The sequence below is a fragment of the Tuber melanosporum genome (assembly GCF_000151645.1).
Source record: "Tuber melanosporum whole genome shotgun sequence assembly, scaffold_2, strain Mel28".
Classification (NCBI taxonomy): Eukaryota; Fungi; Ascomycota; class Pezizomycetes; order Pezizales; family Tuberaceae; genus Tuber; species Tuber melanosporum.
This window is the reverse complement of record NW_003298863.1, coordinates 1612099-1632387: the sequence shown is the minus strand read 5'-3', so window position 1 is coordinate 1632387 and position 20289 is coordinate 1612099. Positions and strand designations below refer to the sequence as shown.

Sequence of the window (20289 nt, the reverse complement as noted above, 5' to 3'; positions counted from 1 at the left end):
TGCTCTCTGCTGAGTGGTTAGACCACCAGCACCCCCCCTGTGCAAAGCTGCGTCATTCGCCGGCAGAATAGATTATAAACTATGAGACCTGGTCAAGACGGGCTCAAAGCTCGGGTTTTGGCAGGAGAGGTGAGGTAGTGTTGTACCGCCAAGTAATGACTACCGTTACTGAGGGTCCCTATATGGTGAAGCCATATGAATTTGGATGAGGACGCCGGGTCCACCACCCTCCCTTCCACCCCTCCCCGCTCGCTCTCCGATGTGGAGGTGACCATACCAGTGGTATCTTCGCACCATACCATTCTCCGGGAGTCACTTGAACTTGATCCCTGCTGGCACCGACACGGCATTCTAGAACGACCGACCCGTAGCCCCACGGGGAGGGAGAGATAAGTACCATGCGGCGGTGTTCTGGTTGTTGCTAGATCAATACGTCGAGTGCCCTGCCCCGGCCCTGAGAGTTGGGGGAGGAGTTCTTGACCTGACTCCTGACGCAGTAGCAGCTAACTTAGTTTGTCGAGGCTCCTCCACCGTATTAATTACTTAACGTATTACCGTTTTCCCCTAGCGCTGGCACAGGAACCGCAATAATACCTACGTTCAGCGGACATCTCCGCGCCAAATATATGGTCACTCCCACAGTATCCTGGAAGAAATACCCAACACAGGGAAGGAAGAATTTGGGGTGTTTTGCTCCCCGATATCAGTGACCACACCACCTTTCCAAGCTCCTTCAGCGTTTGAACACCAAGACTTTCTTGTCGCATCCGTTGGACGAGTGGAAAATCCAATAGCGCGCCCGAATACCGAATTGAAAACATCCCTTTTCTAACGTCCTCCACTCCGCCAGTCCTAGGTTCTCCAGACTATGAACTCAATCACTCGCTTTTATACAGTACAACACCCCTTCCCTCCTCTCTCGCACTTCTTAAGCTCTAACGCCACAGCCCTATACACACGGGCCAAGCCCCAGTCTTGTATGATGCCATGACAAATACAAAAAACTTGACAAAGAAGAAAAAATATATCATACTCGCACTTCTCCCGCGTAAATATGTATGATGCTCGTACCCAAGTGCCAAACTATTAAATGGGCTCCTCGAAGCGTCCCCAACACATATTACGCTCCCCTTGGGAAGACGGACCAAGATACCGATCGAGCGACCGTTCCGCCCCCGCCGGACCCAACCCCGCTGATATAACAAAACGTGAAAAGTGTCAAGTCAACCCCGCATCGGACAACCCATGGACCAGGGATATTTCTCAGAGTAGCACGAGGCACAAACACCCGGCGACTACTCTTCCCCTCAATGATCCAGGGTGGGTGAGCGAGTTGGCAAGGATTTTTGATGGCTATGGCCACCACACACAGTCATTCTTCAACATTACACAGCGAACATGGATGGATCCGGCCTCCTCGGATTAAAACTTGGCTATATAACCCTCCCGTTGCAATCCCATCCGTATACTGGTTCTTATCATCGCTGCATACATTCACCTCTACTCCAGCAGAGAAGCGAGTAATGCGAGTGATGAATGGTGAAGTGGAGACTAAACATCATACGATTTTAGCGAGTGGAAGGCTATTTTTATCACAACGCAATTAAAGCGGATTTCGGTACTTTTTTGCAGGCAAACTGCCACCCTGTGGCCCGTGCGGCAAATGACGGGGCTGTGAATACTGTACCATACTGTAGCCTGCACCCTGAGAGCAGTACGAGTACTATATGTGAACATATGACACGCGTACGAGTACCGGTACAGCATTTGGAAATTTTGCAGTGAAAGGGGCTTGCGCGGCTTGATGATGATATGAAGCACTGTGCATAGCGCAGTCATCAGGGGGCAAACATCTATAGGACTCATAACAGCTCTGACTTTGCGCGCTTCTTCCAGGAAACATCGCTAAAGCCATTAGACCGCTTTCTCCGTCGATAACCCCGCCCCCGTTCCATTCTACAGGAGTAGGATTCCCCCACCTCCCTGTTAGGAAGGAATTGAGGAAATTGAGAACTCTTTCTGATACTTGGGATGGTAGCAGTAAGTTTTTCATTAGACCGGTAGCGGAAGTGGGGCCAAAGTGTGTTATTTTTCCCTGCACTAGCACATCCTCGCCAAACCAGGGATAAGCCGGGATCTTGGGTTTTGGCAGGCTGAAGGATTTCTGGTGGCTGAAAACAATCCCCACTCGAGGTTACCGCATGGTGACATGGAAGAAAATCAGAAGGCACACTGATAGCGCCCTCGGTTTACTTAAGTGAATGTGGCTAGATTTACATTCGAGAGAAATTTGCACCTATGCCAATATGTCGAGACCTCTCTGACCGAGCTCTCCGCGCCCCAATATACCGTGCTGGTATTAATGATGCTCAAGAGTGCTGAACATGTAAGTATGCTGCTATAATTAGCGGGGGGGTCGTGCCGTGCTAATTTCTTTGTTGTGCGCCCGCAGGGAGATTCGCCCCACGTACAATACACCAGCCAATCGCTAGAAGGCCACCCGGTGAGTTATCAGTATGCCTTCAAATTTATAGGAAGGCAGGTGACTCAATGGGTATGCCATCGAGGATGAATGCCGTGCGAGCCCCATTCCGCTCACCACATTATATATATCATACCAACCACGCGTAATGCAGCAGTAACTTATAGAGACCCCCGTTTTGGCGCCCCAGCGTAAAACCCATAGCGCCAATAGCTGCCCCATAAACACTTTCCGGGGAAGGCTTTCGAGATCTCCGATTGCAAGTTTAGGAGCTACTGGACGAAACCACCCCAACCTCCCCGAGGAAAACCCCTCAAAATATCCCGAGAGGTGCTTGAAGTACCTATCCGAAGCAGAGATCCATTATCAGCCTCCCAAGTCACCAGCCTCTCAGCCTCCCCAAATAGAATTCTAGTAAATACCACCAGTGTACTGGTGCAGTATCGTCCGACGTAGAGAAAACACTTTCCCGCCGGACGGGAGGGCCTCTCGATAGGCTTTCTCCCAGAATATCCCTTTCGGCCGAGCCGAGTTACCGAATGTCGCAAGCCTGTGGCTTCCTCGAGCGAGGCGTAGTATCAGGTTAGAAAGTTTCATTGGTGCTGACCTGGTATAGCGGCAGCACTTCACCCCACCCATTGCGAATAGTATGATACAATATCCAAGCAGGTTACTGACACAAGCCTAGGTAAGGGCCAATGAAGGTGATGCTCGAGTGACTGTGTGTGACCCCCGAGGGTTGATATGTCTCTATTGATTGAAATTTGCGCCGACCCTCCGATTTTGTATCTTGCTTGAGTAAGAACTATCATGCAACACAGACTACCAAGCCAGCCGTTTGACCAAGCCTCTTCGTGGACCGAACACGTATCATCTCCTGAGGTATTGTCTCCGCTGCGCTCCTACTGGCATGCCGCACGAGCACCCATATCCTACATCCGGACTGGAGCATCTTACTCGAGTACTCGTATTGCGCGACCCGCTTGGTAGGATGGCGGCGGACGATCTCAAGTCAACATCCGGGTATATATCACAAGGAGCACGACACCCGTGTGAGCCATATCCCAGCTGTTTTCCAGCTGTTGGATGAACCAAGCGGATAAACAGGAGGCGGGTCTGTTGGGGCCGGATGCCAAGGGATGCCCAATGGATGTCGTGAGGCGGGTGCCTTCGTCGAGCAACCACCCATTCCCGCAATGGGCAGGTGGTTAACTCAACGTACACTCCTGTGCGTGGACAAGGTTGGGTACGGATTAAGCAGTTGGCGATAGGTCATGGTATGTCACTCGCGAACGAATAACGAGGAGTACAGCATGTACCGTGACCATGGCTGGCAAATCACTGTTTTGTGTTACCAACTTTCGGACCCCACAGGTTGGCAGCCGAAGGTATGATGCCGGTAGCATACCTACGAGTACTCGTACAATACTCGAGTACTTTGTGCGGTAGGGTACGGCGCTCGTGCCGGTACTACCGGCAGTCCCTGCTTCAAGTCCCGGCTTGGGCGCGAACGGTGGTGCATGACATGTGGCCCATAGGGAGGAACAAGCGACTGAAGTTCTTATCGTTCCATCCGAGTCTCATAAATCAAAATAAGCAACCAACAAACTGAACCGGCCGGCCAACAGCATTTAATGGGGCTAGCGGCGATTGCGCGGAAAATACACATCATCTTGCAGAGGATATTTCAAGAAGGGTGATTTGTTGCAGGTCGTATGAGTGTGTTTAGGGGAGAGAACCACAGCTCCCTTTACGGTGGTGACTCTAGGACTCGCTTCGCCTGCCACACTGGGGGTGCAAAAGCGGGGAATGTTTATTGTGTCGTGCGAGCGCTGGCTCCTCCTCCCTCCAAGAAGGGACCAAAACAAACGAACTCTTGTTTTCCAAACACGGGGGAAACGAAAACTCGTGATCGGTTCCCCTGGCAACCGCACCAAGCAGGATACGGTAGGTCCTTGCAACAATCACACTGCAGAGTTCCAATAATTACCGCTATCGTTCTGTGCCGGTAGACTAACTGTGAATTTTTCATTCAATTTCCTTCAAGAGAAGGAAAAAAAAAGTCCCAACAAATGTTAGCAAATTAATTTCTCAGGTTTCCCCTTGATGCTCTACCGTAGATGGACTGGATTTGAAGAAGTGGCTGGGGGATCCCCGACGTGTCAACCGCACAGCTGCGTGGAGTTTTTGCGGTACAAACTTTTCGGGGTTGTGAAAGGGAGGAGGCTGGTCGAATAAAACGGTTTCCCTCCAAATTTTCTGTCTCTCACCGAGGACCGGGATTGAGGGCTCGGCTCCTTCACGGGGCGGGGGGGGAGGGGAGGGTCGAGTGAAAGGACCGGGCGTGGGGTCTATTGTGTTTCCCCCTTCCTACCTTCTTTATCACACTCTCAACGCGGTTAAAGACACGATTGTCGTATCACTCAGTACCATAACTTACGGTGCGCAGCCTTCCCTTTCACTGCTCGCGCATCGCATCACATAGCAGGAGGTTCAGCTTTCTCCACTGAGACCAGCCATTTTACTGGTAAGCTCGCATGTATTACCCTGAACTCAGTTACCGTTGGATTCTAATTCGCAGCACTTCACAGTCCGCTTATACTCTAATCTCCATCGCCCTCCATCCATACATCCATCCGTCCATAATCCTTGCCTCCGTTGTTTACCTCGATATCCATGGAATAAGCCCCCATCACCTTCAACCTCCTTTACCAACTTCAATTCATAACGACGTCTGCCTCTGGCTTCAACGACGCGAAGAAAAAATCCTTCAAAATGGGACTCGGCGGGCCGCCACTCCCAAAGCATAGTTCGAATCCAAAGGACATCCCACCACCGCCTCCCCCCCACAACTCGCAGTCAAAAGACAATCCACCACCACCCCCGCCTCACAACTCTACTCCTTCGCTACCTCCTCCGAATTACGAGGTCTTCATAATCCCCCAGGATGCTGGTGGCGGAATAGTTTACTTGCCAAGCTTGAAAACACACAGGAATTCATTCATTGTGGGAGTGGTTAGCACACTAGTTGTTCAGGGACTTCTAAAGCTTCTCGCTCCCGTCTTTCGGTACTATGCGAGGGGTCTTGGAGGGTTAATTATTGGATTCCTACTCGCTGGAACCGGAGGATGGTTCGCTAGTCAATACTGGAGTCACGGTGGTTGGTCTACTGGGAGTGGTGAAGGAGGTAAGGATAGGGGGGAGTACTTTTTTTATAAGTCTTCCTCCTCCACCAACACCAGGCAAAGAAGAGCAGGAGGCGAAGGTGCGTCTACATCGGGTGCGTCATCGTCGGGTTCTTCCTCCCATCATCATTCTCGTTCTCGTCCCTCTCCTCCAACCGACTCTACTGCCGCAAACACTGCACATAGTGAAGATTATGATGAGTCTTCTGTAGATGGTCGGGAGGGGGAATCGAAATTCACTGCTGCTACTGGTGAGGAGAGGAAGGCTAAAGAGCATTCGGAAAAAAAGGAAGACACACGCGTGCCCGCGCCCCCGATGCCAATGCCCACTACGAATAATGTCACGCCACCGCCTTCGCCGCCGTTACCTACCCCTAAAACACCGGTGAAGTCGAAGGCGAAGACGGAGAAGGAGAGGAGGGAAGAAAGAGAGAAGGGTCGAAAAGAAAAGGAAAGGAGGGAGAAGGAGAGGGAACTAGAGCGGTTAGCGAAGGAAAAGGAAGCTCGGGAGAGGGTAGATAGAGAGAAGGCTGAGTGTGAGAAGAGGGAGAGGGAGGAACGGGAAAGGAGGGAAAGGAGGGAAAGGGAACGAAAAGAGCGGGAAAGTTTGAAGCGGCAGCAAGAAAAGAGGTGTGAGGAAAAGGAGGAAAGGGAGAAGATTGAAAGAGAGAAAAGAGAGAAGCTAGAAAAGGAATGGCTGGTTAAGGAAAAGCTTCTCCAGGAGGAGCAAGAGAGGGAACGAATAGAGCAAGAACGCCTTGACGGAGAACGACGAGAAAAGGAGCGGATCGAGAACGAGCGATTACAGAAGGAACGAGTCGAGCAAGAACGTCGGGAGAAGGAACAATGGGTCAAGGATCGACGAGAGAAGATTCGGCTAGAGAAAGAACGACGAGAGCGGGAGCGGCAGCAGCGAGAGGTAGAAGAACGCCTCGAGAGGGAGCGAATAGAGAACGAGCGTCTCGAACGAGAACGACAGGAACGTGAGAGGCTCGAGAGGGAGCGTCTCGAACGGGAACGCATAGAGAAAGAAAAACAGGAGAAAGAGCGTCAAGAAAAGATGAAGCTCGCCAAAGCCGCCCGGGAAGCTAAGGAGAAGGAGCGTATAACTAAAGAAGCCGCTGAACGCCTCCGCCAGGAGAGAGAACAAAAAGAGCGAGCTAAACTTGATAAGGACCAACTCGAGCAAGAACGGATAGCCAAGGAACGAGAGAAGCGAGACCGTATTGAGAAGGAACGCCTCGAGAAGGAGCGTATCGAACAGGAACGAATAGCCAAAGAGAAGGAGGAGCGGGAACGGCGGGCGAAAGAGGCTACTCACCGGGTACGGGCAGAGAAGGAGAGACTCGCTAAGCAACGAGCCGAGGAAAAAGAGCGGAAGCTGGCTGAGGAAAAGGCTCGACGAGAACAAGAGGAGAGAGAGAACTCCGACCACTATAAAATGGTCAAAGAGAAGGAAAGGGCAATACGGGAGAAGCTTGAACAAGATCGCCTGCAACGAGAGGAAGCCGAAAGGCAGCAAGAGGCAGCCTTGAGGGAAGAGGAGAAGAGGTTGGAGAAGGAGAGGGAGAGGCTAGCAAGGGAAGCAGCGGAGCGAGTGCGAAAGGAGAACGAGGAGAGTGAAAAGTTTCGACGTGAGTTGATGGCGGAGGTAGAGGCTAGTAGAATCCAGGTCGAGAACGAGAAGCGGGAGAAGGAGAAGAGGGAACGCTTAGAGCGAGAGCATGTGGAGAAGGAGAGGGAGGAGAAGGAGGCCAAACAGCGAGCCGCTGCCGAAAGACTGAAGCTGCAAAGGGAAAAGGCGGCTGCAAAGGCTGTTGAACGGGAGCGTCTTGAGAAGGAGGAGCGAGAAAGGATTGAGATGCTTAAGGCAGAAAGAGAGAGGCAGGAAAAGGAGCATGAACGGCAGAAGGTTGAGAATGAACGCATGGGACGTGCGGAATGGGAACGTCAACAGCAGCATCGCCAGCAAAGACTCACTAGAGAACGGTCTGAACGGGCTAGCTGGGAACGAGAACGGTTGCCCTCAACGCCCAAGAGAGCAGGTTCTCATTCCCCATCGAAAGCTGCATACCAAACACCCCCTTCGTCTAACAGAAGGCCCATGTCGGATACTACTAACCTCCCACCTTCCCCTGCAAAGCCGACCACCCCTGTGCCACCTAGGAAAAAGTCGTTCCATGAGCACCACGATTCGCTGCCCCCAGTACCTCCACCTCACCGAGTGCTGTCCTCTGAGTCTTCGTCGACATCAACCCGGAAATCACGCACTCCCCCGCCCCCTCCTCCGCCTCCACATTCCTCAACTTCATCAGCAACTACATCTCCCCGCCCGCTGCCACGGCAGCCCTATTCCAATTCTGATCCATCCAAGATTGTTCTGAAGGCGGTATTCACGTTTACGGCTTCACAACCGTTGAAGCCACAATCGACGCTCATTCCAGGTCACGGTGGGCTCAGTGAAGGTTTAATTTTGAAGATGACCACTGAGGGGCTATTCATCGACGATGCTGTACGAAACCAGGCACAGCGCGAATGGGATATCAAAGCATGGACAGTCAGACTTATTGAGATATTCTGTCCGTGTTATGTTGCCCCGCCAGCTCCCTCAACGTTGAAAGAGAAACCCTCCAATCCGGTACGCCGGCTCTTCAACCAGAGCTCCTCTACAGACAAGGGCGGCCCAACCGAGGAGGAAATGGATAACATTGTCGATGGTATCCAGCGATGTTGCTATAGGGACTGTTTCCAGTTGAAGCGTGGTGGAGGCCTTCTGGGGGGAACACATGTCATACGTGCCAACATCCGGGACGGAGAAGGCACCCGATACGTATTCCTAGTGGACGAAGAAGAGGGATGGAAAATTGAAGAAGGCATGCGCCGCCTTCGAGGTGGGAGTCTAGCACGTGCCCTAGTAGTGGAGTCTATGGGACGGGAAGAAGCCGGAAAGGTATTGAGATCTGTACATGTTCCGACCGCCGCTTGATTTTTATTTTCATAGTTTTCCTTATCTTTGTTTATTTCATTGGGAATCTCTCTATCATCACGTCATCCCTTCAACTTAGTATACCCGGAGTTTCTATTTTCTGTCTGTTTTTTCCATAACATACCACTGAGCACGGAGTTTGAATTTGAGTTTCCTTTTTTCTGTATGTATGTATAGACGACGACGATACGGTATGCATGAGTTGGTTCGAGTCCATCTACGCTCGGGGAGGAAGAGACGGGAGTTTGGGAGTAACTTGATCATGTATGGAATTTCGTTATTTTTTGCTCCATTCTAAATCTGGGGCAATTGTGTTTTGGATATCATGAATATTTCAGAGATTCTTGGCGGTTACAACTCGAAAATAGAGTTCCCTTGCAGTCAATATTTGGCGTGTTCGAAAGCCCATTTTTTTTGAGATAGTTAACGCATCGTACTGTACATAACACGGTAGCGGTTGTCTAATTGAGGTAGGAATGGCGAGGTTTGTCCCGGAGTACAGTACTGTACATGATAAAGTCGAGTGGGATATCGATTGAGTCTTTAAAGCATTGAAATAGCTCTGTTAAATTTTTTATAGGTAGAACGAGTGAGAACATATGAGGATTGGCCCCAAGTTATGATATCATACAAAGCGGGGTCGAGGGGTCGAGGAGGGTGAACGTGGCGGTACTGTACCAGCGATTTTACGCCAAAAATGTCCAATTCCGCGCACCTATTCCAACACCAATACCTAAATCAAAAATAGGATGAGTTGTTCAGAAAAGGTGTAATGTTAGAGACTACTTGACTCGTCCATTGTAATGTAACCTCAAATGAATTTAAATTCTCTGAAGAGTTTGTATTATCATAGCAAGACAGAACAATTTTCCTCAGAATCGCGCCAAGACTTTTTTTTTTTGGGGGGGGTGGGGAACTATGTCTTGGCGGAATTTGAAATCAAAAGCATGCCAAATCTTGAGGTTGGGAGATAATGTCCTTACTCGTACTGTTTCCAGTTAGTGATTATTTTTGCGGAGAATTGCACGCTGTCCACTTGTGGAACATATCGTACCGGTATGAAGATCCAACCACGCTTCTTGGGATACCGGTATGGTCACCATCCGCCTCGCCACCTGCAACATCAACCAAGGTGCTCGAGTACGAGTACAGTACCGATACAGTATTATGATAGTGCGGCTCCACACAGCTGTTTGCCGCGGGCCGGCCGAAAAGAACTTCCCCGTACGTACAAGTACCAACATGTCCGATAACTTCCCCCGGATGATGGGTGGAGTTAGCGATGCGGTGTACTGTACAGTACTGTATCCGTACTTGTATCCCCCCGCGAAGAGATGCCTGGCGGGTTCACTCATCCGTCGATTTATAAGGGACGCGTAATTTAAGTGCTCATGAGTTCTTACGAACACAACCAACCAATGACATTTTGTCGGTTTTGCTCAGTCTATCATGCCAGGTATTCTCCGGCCATCTCAAAGTTCTCTCTCTCCCTCCCTCTCAACGCCATTATCAGTACGAGTGTCCCCGTTTGCGAGAAAACGAAGTATCATAGCCGGGGGTTGTGACGACATGTCACAACCTTGGCGCGAGTAAATTATGGGATGCTCGGATTGGTTGCTCTGACCGGGAGGGGTAAGGTTCGTGGTTAGGTTAGGGAGGAGGGAAGAGGGTTCTAGCACTGACTAGAGTAATTTAATTGAGTCCTGGTTGAGTTGAAGATGCGGTTTTTGTGGGCAGGAAGGCGCTCTAAGCACTCGTATGTATGATACTCGTATCATACTCTAAAACACTAAAAGTCCTTCGGCTGGGGATGGTCTACCACTGAGTTACTTGCATAGGAGTTTTTCAAGCCCGCGCTGAATTACGGTAAAGGGGTTTAGCCGCGCCGTCCTCTCACCTCAGCATTTTGTGCTAAAATTCGGAGTTATTTCCCAAGGAAATACTCGTACAGATCTCGTGGGTTTGGCCAACCCGTGCTAAACCAAGTTTACTAACCCTGGCAAATGAAATGTCAATTCTCATCGGACCGGTGCGATTTGAAGATTGTTGATAAGGGCCGGGAATTTTACTGTGGCGGGTTTCTTGGTATCTAATCACGCTAACTTGTATGGGCTATTTGGTTACAGATATCGTACCCTACTGATCAACCCCGTTTCCCATATCCTGTACTTCCGATCAAAAAAATAAACACCAGAACTATCTAGCGGCGTTACCATGGTGAATCGGCTCGTTGCCCCCAGCGACGGCACAGTCACCACTTTGCACGGGGCAGTTAAGCCCCTCTACTCGAGTATTTCTTCTAACGCTCTTTTCGGGATTGATAATGCCATATCATGCCATGTCTGCACCCCACCCATATGACTGCATAATGGCTCATTCATTCATTCATCCTTCACCTCCACTCTCTACGAGTAGATCCCGGAGTCTACCGTACTTGTACCGATAATGAATCAACGATCCCAGGTCTTGGTATTAGAGCCTTTGGCAACGAGTTCCAAGGGCGCCTTGCGGGAGGCGCTGGAACGGAATTGGGACCTAGGTTCAGGTGCTTGAGCTATGAATGAACAATTCGGGTGGCCAGGCGCCACCCACCAGACCCTCCCTCTGCCCAGCCCTTCAAAATCTAATTGCGCAAATGCTCTATTTAATATCTCCAAGCTTTACTTACCTAGCGGTGTCATATCCAAAGGCTATGCTGCCTTATACAGGGAATAGAGGTTTAATTAGCTAAAAAACGGTAGCCTGAGGTTACTCGAGTACCGCACGCCGTATCAGCACAGCACCTGTGGACTACCGGTACCGTAGATATGAAAGTGAGGGGTGGGGGGCTGTGAACATAGTGGATATTTTGTGTCTGTGGTGTACCTTGAGAGCAGGATGGGATACGGCGATGTACCGTAGTGCAGTTTTGGGGGGATTGAGTGAGTGCTTCGAGGTTATGGTCGCCTGGGTGTGTCGGTGGAGGGTACTGTATCAGTTGCCAATTCCTATCACCGCGTGGCTAAGTTAGCGCTAGGGTGCTTCTCCTTGTACAGTGCTTGTATGGTGGGTGGACATTCTGCTGCGGTGGATAGGTCACAGGATTGACAGAGCGAGTGTTCCGATTGTGATAGTGTACTCGCACAGTACAACAGCGTGTTCGCAGGGCACAAGTGCGGGTAGGCTAGGCGTAGCAGAGCAACTGTGCCTCGGGGATTGATGGTATGTTCAGGTGCGGCCGATAGATATACTTAGTCTATCCGTCACGCGAAGCCGGATAAGAAAATTTTGGTGAACCTTCTTATCGGAGTGTGCCTATATAAGGCACGCGACGGATATATCTATCAGCCACACCCATACTCACAATACAGCGGGTGAGTGAATGGATTCGCACCTAGCATCGCCGTACCCGAGTACAGTACCAGTACCAGACTGCACTGTACTATGTACTCGTGCTGTGGTGTTTCCAATGTCATGTTTGTCCATGACGCCATCAGCACAGAGTAAGCTCTCGGGACTTGTTTCCTGGACCAGAGTACCGGTATCGTACCGGTGCTGTCAGTCGTGATTACCGTGCGGCTCAGGCATGGCGCCGCGCCTGAAACCTGCCTTGGGGGCGGGGATGGTGTTGTGGTGGGTGAGTGGTACAGTATTGCGGTGGCGTAGAAAATTATGAACCTTTGCAATATGGATACCGGTATATGGGTACCGGTACTGGTACGGTAGTGCAGGTGATGGCGGCGCCTGATGCTCTACCTGTGGCCTAAGCTATTACTCGAGTAAGCTATTCGAGTACGGTATGCCTTGAGGATAGAACCTGCGGTAATGAGGGTGATGAGGGTGCTGCGCAATATGATAGTCAACTGATATTCTGGACAAAAGTGGATGCTTCCAGGCTTCTCGGCGGTGGTGGTGTATGATCGCAAATCGCAAATACCAGTTATGATAGAATGACGACGCCTAGCCTAACCAAAAATGGGGAAGAAAAGTTGGAACCGCGAACTCTGGGCGGCCGCAGTTCGTGAGGGCAGGAGAATACTCGAGTACTTGATAGCCGTGAGGCTCTTTGTCATTGACTTGTAATTCTCAGGCGTTTTGCCGTAGATGTGCGATTCTCCGCTAGCTTCTAACGCCGCACTACTATGATACAGCACTAGTTAAATCCGTTGTCTGGGCAAGGGAAACTGTACTAAACCACAAGAGGCTTAGCAGAGCATGGTAGCGAACGAAAATATGCTGGGAGATTGTACTAGTACTTATACAGGTAGACTAGTAATCACTTACTCGAGTACTGCCTCTCATTGGTAGTGGGGCTGTGGTTTTACCCTCTTTTGACTCACCCTATGGCTCAAGTTTGGTGCCATTTCTCCGCTGTTCTAGAACGGGAACTTCACCGTCTTGGCACATGACTCTTGTACCAGTATCGTACAAGCACCAGTACAAGCACTGCGCTAGCATTTGGGGAAGAGGTTACAATAATGCTGGGTTATTAAATATCGGTTGACGGGATCCAGCTCGCCCAAGTTACTCGTGTACCGCCTCTGGGGGAGGCCTGTTCATCCTGGACGCCTTTTATATCCGATTGCAGAGATCGGCCGCCTTCTAAGAGATGGTGGGTATTCACGAGTTTTCACTGGAATCGGTTGGCTGGCATGCGCGCGAACGATCGCACTTGTGATACGTTCGGGTCCAACAACTCACGGCTCTGATTGGGGGAAGGTGGGCGGATTTGTTTAGTTGGATGAGCCATGGCTCTGAGACATGCATGGTGAAGGTCACGGTTCTGGGGGGCACACATTGCGAGGTTGGTGATCTCAAAGTTTCTTGTTTCCAGGCCACCATCATCGCTAGGATGTTAGGATACCGGTAGTGGAATGGTGGTGATTTTCCATTCGGGTCTTTTTGGGTAATTGAGCGTTTGTCGATTAATGACGTGAGGTCGCGCAGTTATGGTGCACTCCGAGCTAACAACATGAGTACGGTACTTTATGGTTGTATGATAGGAGGTACTCTTTCAGAATTTGACTGCCACCAGAGCCTGGACAAAACGAATACTGGTACTCACACAATGCCTTTCTCCCGCAGCTGGTAGCAGCGAACAGGGCGAGGAGTCCATATCATTGAATTCACATATCAGAATCCACATATCATACTCGAGTACGGTACGAGGACATATCGGTAGACTGCCCGCACTACCCGCTCGGTCGGATTCGTGGAACTGCACTGTTCTGGAATGAGCCAACAGAGGTGGACTAAAGCCGCTCATCTTTTCCGAGCACCGTGATATGCTCGAAATAGGGAAGGGAAACAGAATGTCCAATTGATTATCGTCTAGGCCCCCATCTTCGACCGTTCGAGTCGCAAGTGGGTCATAAAAGATGGAAGAGTAAGTCAGTGGTACAGTAGTTTGACAACACAGATTTACAGTGCCGGTCTGATAGGATGATCGCACTTTCACCATATCGTGGATTACGCGTGTTTCTCTACCATCGCCCAGCCGGGAGGGCGTGTGAATCGACTTCTCCGGATGAATCTGTTCTCTTAACAGTGGACAAACACTCAAACATGGTATCATACAAGTGCAGTGCTTACGGTGTGGGTTACCCTGCCTAATCTCGGCTATGAATGTTCCTTCCCCCGAACCTGCTTGGAATACAAGTACGAGTACGATACTGTACTCAGTAGACTACAAGTAAGTTAGAGCGCGTCCGGTTGCCGCCCAAAATCTTCATTTTGACCCCGATCACAGACACAGGATTGCGGTAAAACTCCACCCTTGCCTTGGAGTGGCGTGTCTGGTCGACGCCAGGACACAAGGCGTCGTATGTTTTGTTGATAGACGCCAGATCGGTACATATCAGGATATTGGATTACCAATGATGAGGTCAAGCAAAAAGGGTTCTGAAGTGCTGGTCTAGCCAGTATCTCTCCACCTGCAAAAATAATGTGTACTTTGAATGAGCATGATATCCATAAACTGCCATTATGGCTGGGGTCTTTGGCGTTCTAATTAATCATGGGGAACAGACGGGACCCGTGGCTTTACGTTTGACTAAAACCCTTAGTTTGTCATTACATATGTTGTGGCGAAATTCAAAAAGTCCGGGGTGACCAAAGGCTAAAACAAGGGTCATAGGTTTCTATGGGGCTCTGATACGCCCGTAGTATGTTTTTGTTGGGTGTGGTACGGGTAGTGCTCATTAATAGCGCCGGCCCCCCCCCAAAATACTATCAGTTTACACAACCATCACCATCACTACCATCACTACCATCACCATATTCAAACCTCATAAATTTATGATACAGTACGAAAATCACGGCCGAAATTATTGCTAGGTTCGGGCTGTTTATCGTTTGTTGTCGCTTGCATAATCTCCCCAAGAATCTGTCGACTTCTGGTAATGTTGTCCTTATGATTGCTTTTTCTTTTGAGGGGAAAGCTGACGATGTTGATGGGAACCAGGGTTTCCACTGCCCCACCATGATACCCTTCCAGGGGGAGCACAGATGGACCTTTCAGAGCCCCTGGGGGCTGACCTTCCGCCAGGAGCAGCTCCCAAACTCACCGCTTACGGTTAAGGGGAACGTCAGAATCAAGCCCTACACTCCGCGGGGGGGACGGAACGGGGATGTGATAATAGACTTGGACATGAAGATGAGCCACCGGGACGTGCAGAGTATGATTGAAATCCAGGCTGTCACGGATGGAGTGGTTATCAGGGTATGGTACCGTGGTTCAGCCATCTCCCCCGTTTTCCAGTTCAGCTGGTGGGCTGTGCTATGCATGGGTAGGGCAACACGGTGATACTGATGAATTCTTGAACAGACAAAGCCACAAGGATCTTGGTCGACGTTATCCTGTCTCACTATTGCCGCTACTATTTCTATTCCGCTAACTAACCCCCATATCCGGGGTGCTGGGGTTTATACCGAGACTCTGGGAATCACGGTTGAGCCGAGCTGTGACTTGGTGACTGAGTTGCTTGAGTTGAAGACGGTCGCTGGCGACATAACACTTAATAATTCCTTTGGGGTAGAGGCATCGGAGCTTAAAATTTCCACTATTAGCGGCTCAATTAATGGCCATTTTGGTTTGTTGAAATCGATTGAGTTGTATGCTGCTTCGTACTGCTCCCCACCCCCAAACCCCAACTCCCATATCTATACTCCAACCTTAATCATTGACCAATGATATAATATAGTGGAGCGATAAAATCTAGCGTCTTCCCCCTAGAACATAAACATACGGACGATATAGCGAGCTACAGAGCCACCACAATCTCTGGCCACATAGATACCTCATTCTCCGACACTAACCTCCCACGGAGGACTTACGAGACTGAAGTTAACACAACAGCTGGGCGCATCAGGGGCCAATACCTCCTTGGCCACGCGCTCTCACTAAGGACCACTAGCGGGAGCATAAGCTCCACCATCATTCCGACAGGCGCTCGTAACGCACAGCTCAGCACCGTGTCCTCGCAGGGCAGCACAGAGCTAAGGTTCAAGAGGGGGCTAGGGGCCGGCAGGTTAGGATTATTCGCGAAACACGAGGCCATTTGCGGGAACGTCAACGTGAAGTATCCGGCGGATTTTGAGGGGGTGTTGACAGCATCTACTGTTGCTGGCAGGATCGCTATTGGCGGCGAAGGTGTCAATACTGTTGCTAGCGGCTGGCCGATTACTAGACGGGTTGATGGCACGAAGGGGGTTGGGAGGGTGGGGAGAGGAGGAACTATTGAAGCGGTGGGAACAAGTGGTGGAATACAATTGTGGGTTGGTTGATGATGATGTGGTGGAGCGTTTGGAATGTACATTTTAAGGTAAGGGGAAGGGGGGGTGAATGTTTTCTTACTTTTCGGACCTCGCAGTGGTGTTGCTGTTGGAAAAAAGTAGCTAGCAATCACGGTACCTACCTGCCATTCAATTCTGAATCGATTGGTGATTAGATCCGTTTCGCAACGGAGAGAGTAGTGAGTGTTTATGAATAATGAGACTCGAACTGTGCCGGAACTTGGCAACATGTTCGTCTCTGACTGGAGGAGAAGGAATGCAACGAGCGAACGGTGAACGCCTCTTTTTCTACGGTTTCGCTTGTGAAACAGGTACCCGTTCTGCATTCAAAAGGTCGTTAATCCATTGGTTCGCCATGAACACGAGTATGAAAACAATAACCGCTCGTTGAAAGCGAAAGATAACGTTCATTCCAGAAGATTTTTCTCTATCTCCCCAGCCATCAAGAGCATGGTATATCTTCATCCTCCTGCTCCTCCTTCAATTCATTCTCTCCACACTCACTCACTCGCTCACACATTCCTCCAAGCATTCTTCTGGTAACCTACTGGCACTAGTTTTGCCATTCTTTTTCTTCCCAGAAATGTTCTCGCGGAACTTCCTCCCTCCCCCACTCCTCATCCTCCTCCTCCTGATATCCACCCCACAAGTCTCTAGCCATGCCCGGATGAAAACACCACCACCCCTCGACGGCCCGACGGCGACCGACGCTAGCGGCAATGCCTACAACGGTCCTCTATCGGGCACGGGGTCGGACTTTCCTTGCAAGGGGCTGCACTCGAAGCCTTCGGTCGACAAGACTCCGAAAGTAACATGGGCTGCTGGATCCCGTGCTTACTTTGAGTTCGTTTCCTCCTCATCAGTCTTCCTTAGCGCATGCTTATTTTAGGTAGACTAGTTCCTAACGGAGCCGGCGGCGGTGAAGGCGCAATGGCAGCTCACAGCGGCGGGAGCTGTCAAGCTTCCCTCAGTTACGATAATGGCGCTACCTGGAAAGTCCTGCACACCTATCAAGGAGGATGCCCTCGGGATGTGCCGTACAATAGCAACATTGCCGGGCCAAACCAGAAGTTCGAATTCGACATACCGAAGGAAGCAAAGTCAGGAGATTGTCTTTTTGCTTGGTGCGATACTCTTCCTCCCCCCCTTCCCTCCCCTCTATCTCTACCAAGTGCTGACCCGCCCGCAAAAGGAGTTGGACAGCAGTAACAGGCAACCGTGACGAGTACTACATGAACTGCGCCGCCGTCAGGATTACCGGATCGGGCTATAGCACGCTGGAGGATTACGACGACATGTGGGTCGGGGATATGAACCTCCCGGGCCGCATCAAGACGGGTGAGTGTAGGAGCAAGGTTGGGTCCGCGCTGGTGTACCCCAATCCCGGGCCCTTCATCACCATCAAGGAGGTTCCCGGAATTCCGTTTGGACCGCCAACCGGCGGGACGTGCTTTGTTGGTCCGGGGAAGGGGAAAAGTACCGGCAGCGGGAGTGGCAATTCAGGCCAGGGAACTGGCAGTGGTAATGGTGGCGGTGGTAGTGGTGGTGATGGAAGCTCAATTGTGACGAGGAGCGAATCCATAGTTGTGTCCTCGTCAACGCCTTCTACTACCACTAGAATTTCTAAGGGGAAAACTACGGCTGGGGGCGCTGCTGCCACTTCTATTGCAGGCGGGGGTAGTGGAGGAGCCAAAACCACAGACCCAGCGAACGGCCCCATGTTCCCTACGACCGAAGAAGAGGTCGTCCCGCCTCTAAGAACATTGACCTTCCCAATGACCGGGACAAAGACTAAGGCTAGCGCCGGATACAAGAGTACGAGCTCTAGCTGCGCAGTGGGGGGAAGTGAGGGGAGTGGCGCTGGCACTGGAACAGGCGGCTCCACTACCTGGGGTTCTGGCTCTGGCTCTGGCTCTGGCGCTGACAACACCACTCCTGCCACTACGCAAAAACCATGGACGAAGATATACACGCCCACTACTTTCCAGAGGAGGTTCGCCTCTGTCCGATAGACAACCCTCCACTTTCCTTCGTTCCTTCCATTAGCACTTGGACCTTGCGGCGCGGGTAATGTATAGCTTTCTTTCTCTCTTTCTCTCTTTCTCTCTCTCCTCTTTCCTTTATTTCTGGGGCATTTTTAGCGGTTGGGGGCGCGGATATATAAACTTGCTGGTTTGGTTTGCGAGGTGTATGTACAATATATTAGCTGCTAGGGTGGATGTTTTCCCGGATGGTTTCCTTCTTGTTCCCTTTCTATTCTTTTGTCTTGTTTTTTTCTTGGAAAAGACAGCTGTGCTTTGGTGGGTATGCTGGGAGGAGCTGGGAGTATGTGCGAATGATTTGTTGCGACCCTGAGATCTGGTGGTGGGGAGGGGGCAGCGCACAGTACTAGAGACGAGCTCTCGCTCGGATGGCGTTACCGAAATCAAGAGGATGGCAATTGCACCTAATGGTTAAAGGAAGAATTCGATGCCCCCCCGTTGCTGGCACTTCTCTGGCTGCTGGCTGGATGTGAATAAATGGATGTGAATAAACGGATCAACAATTTTACTAATAACCCGCGCTAGCAGGGCTGACAGTTTATCATCTTTCAATGATATCAACTTTGTCATACCGAAGAGGATTTTTCAATCATTAGTTCTCACTCGCTGCTCCTGTAGTATCGTGCTGATGCTCTTGGTCATTGCTGACGGATCGCCTGTGCTTCCGGGATCTATCCGCGCCCAGAGCCGATTTTCTACTTCATCCTTCTCCTTGCTCCTCCTGCCGGCTGGAAATCTCTGTCATTGGATTTTGCGTCATCCTCACGGTCGGGTCCGCAGAGCTGGGAACGCTTGATATACGTAGAATGGATTATCATGTATTGAACTTTGGAATGATTCTGAACGAATGACGGCTCGAGCACACTAAAGCTATATGTTCTTGGCGTCTCGTATAAAATATCTTGATCTAGTTGATTTTCCAGCATCAATTTGTTCTCAGCGGATGGAGCTTCTCAATTCCATTGGCGTAGATTATTGTAGATTATTGTAACCCATGGTGGCAGCAATAATCCTGCCGGAAAAACACCCCCAAGCTACAAAAATTAAGCTGGAAAAATTCACCGTGTCCGTCAGGCAGTCCGGTTGCACACACCTGAACCGGACCCAACCCAAGGATGAGTGATATGGCCGAACCAGGGAGACTTGGTCCAATCCATGTCCAAATAAGAATCCATGTTTACCCAAAAATGTGGCGGACCCACTGGGAGCCTTGGGCGATACAGGAGTGACTTGGTTCGCGCAGTAATTGCTAGGGCGATGCACTCATAGGCGGTCGTTAATAGGGTAGTGCTTTGCATGGTACCTGTGGGTTGTTAGTATCCCTAGGGGGGGGGGAGTTATTTAGTGTGGGATTGATTGGTTGCATGAAAAAGGAATCCCGAGAGGTCTTTGGAATCACGGTAATTACTATACCCCATATATCCCTTGATAGGTGAATTGGACATTTTGTCATTCTTGTTTCGTCATTTGGAATACCGATTCGGGCTCCCCTCTACAAAGTCCTGGGGCATTCTAAGCGAAAGATTCTTAACAGAAAAGTTTGGAATTAATTCGAGATGGTATTAGAGAGGACTGGTTCTAATATCACTGTCTTATTTCACGTATCTATTGGCATATATTGGGGTATTACCGGTGGTGTTGGTGAAGGTGAAGGGTGGGAGGGGGCATTTTATTAAATTTTCTGGAAATGTATTATGAGATCGGAACTGTTTTTCGTATCATCAGGTCTCATTTTGCCCTCTTTTTCTTTGGTCATGCTCTAGTTAAATAGCTTTTAGAATTCCGTCCGGACCAGAAGTGGCATGTGACGAACCTCAGAAC

At 50.2% G+C, this 20289-nt stretch overlaps 3 protein-coding genes; all 3 read left to right on the top strand.

Moving 5' to 3' along the window:
- Positions 1-6727: 6727 nt before the first annotated feature.
- GSTUM_00005626001 (uncharacterized protein) lies at positions 6728-9018 on the top strand (the record flags this gene model as incomplete). XM_002837735.2 has 1 exon in its annotated part: positions 6728-9018. The coding sequence occupies one exon, from the start codon at positions 6728-6730 to the stop codon at positions 8651-8653; it is 1926 nt and encodes a 641-aa protein (XP_002837781.1). The 3' UTR covers positions 8654-9018.
- Positions 9019-14907: 5889 nt separating this feature from the next.
- GSTUM_00005625001 (uncharacterized protein) lies at positions 14908-16559 on the top strand. XM_002837734.2 has 4 exons: positions 14908-15030; positions 15096-15353; positions 15459-15757; positions 15835-16559. The coding sequence occupies exons 2-4, from the start codon at positions 15114-15116 to the stop codon at positions 16415-16417; spliced, it is 1122 nt and encodes a 373-aa protein (XP_002837780.1). The 5' UTR covers positions 14908-15030; positions 15096-15113; the 3' UTR covers positions 16418-16559.
- Positions 16560-17658: 1099 nt separating this feature from the next.
- On the top strand, positions 17659-18928 carry GSTUM_00005624001 (uncharacterized protein; the record flags this gene model as incomplete). XM_002837733.2 has 2 exons in its annotated part: positions 17659-17944; positions 18011-18928. 2 exons carry the CDS (start codon positions 17659-17661, stop codon positions 18436-18438), a joined length of 714 nt encoding a protein of 237 aa, XP_002837779.1. The 3' UTR covers positions 18439-18928.
- Between the last annotated feature and the right edge of the window lie 1361 nt (positions 18929-20289).

Excerpts from the sequence above, each read along its gene's own strand:
- GSTUM_00005625001 (XM_002837734.2), top strand. The coding sequence starts at position 15,114 with ATGATACCCTTCCAGGGGGAGCACAGATGGACCTTTCAGAGCCCCTGG. Across the intron at positions 15,354-15,458 it reads CGGATGGAGTGGTTATCAGG|ACAAAGCCACAAGGATCTTG; the intron begins GTATGGTACCGT and ends ATTCTTGAACAG. Across the intron at positions 15,758-15,834 it reads ATTGAGTTGTATGCTGCTTC|TGGAGCGATAAAATCTAGCG; the intron begins GTACTGCTCCCC and ends GATATAATATAG.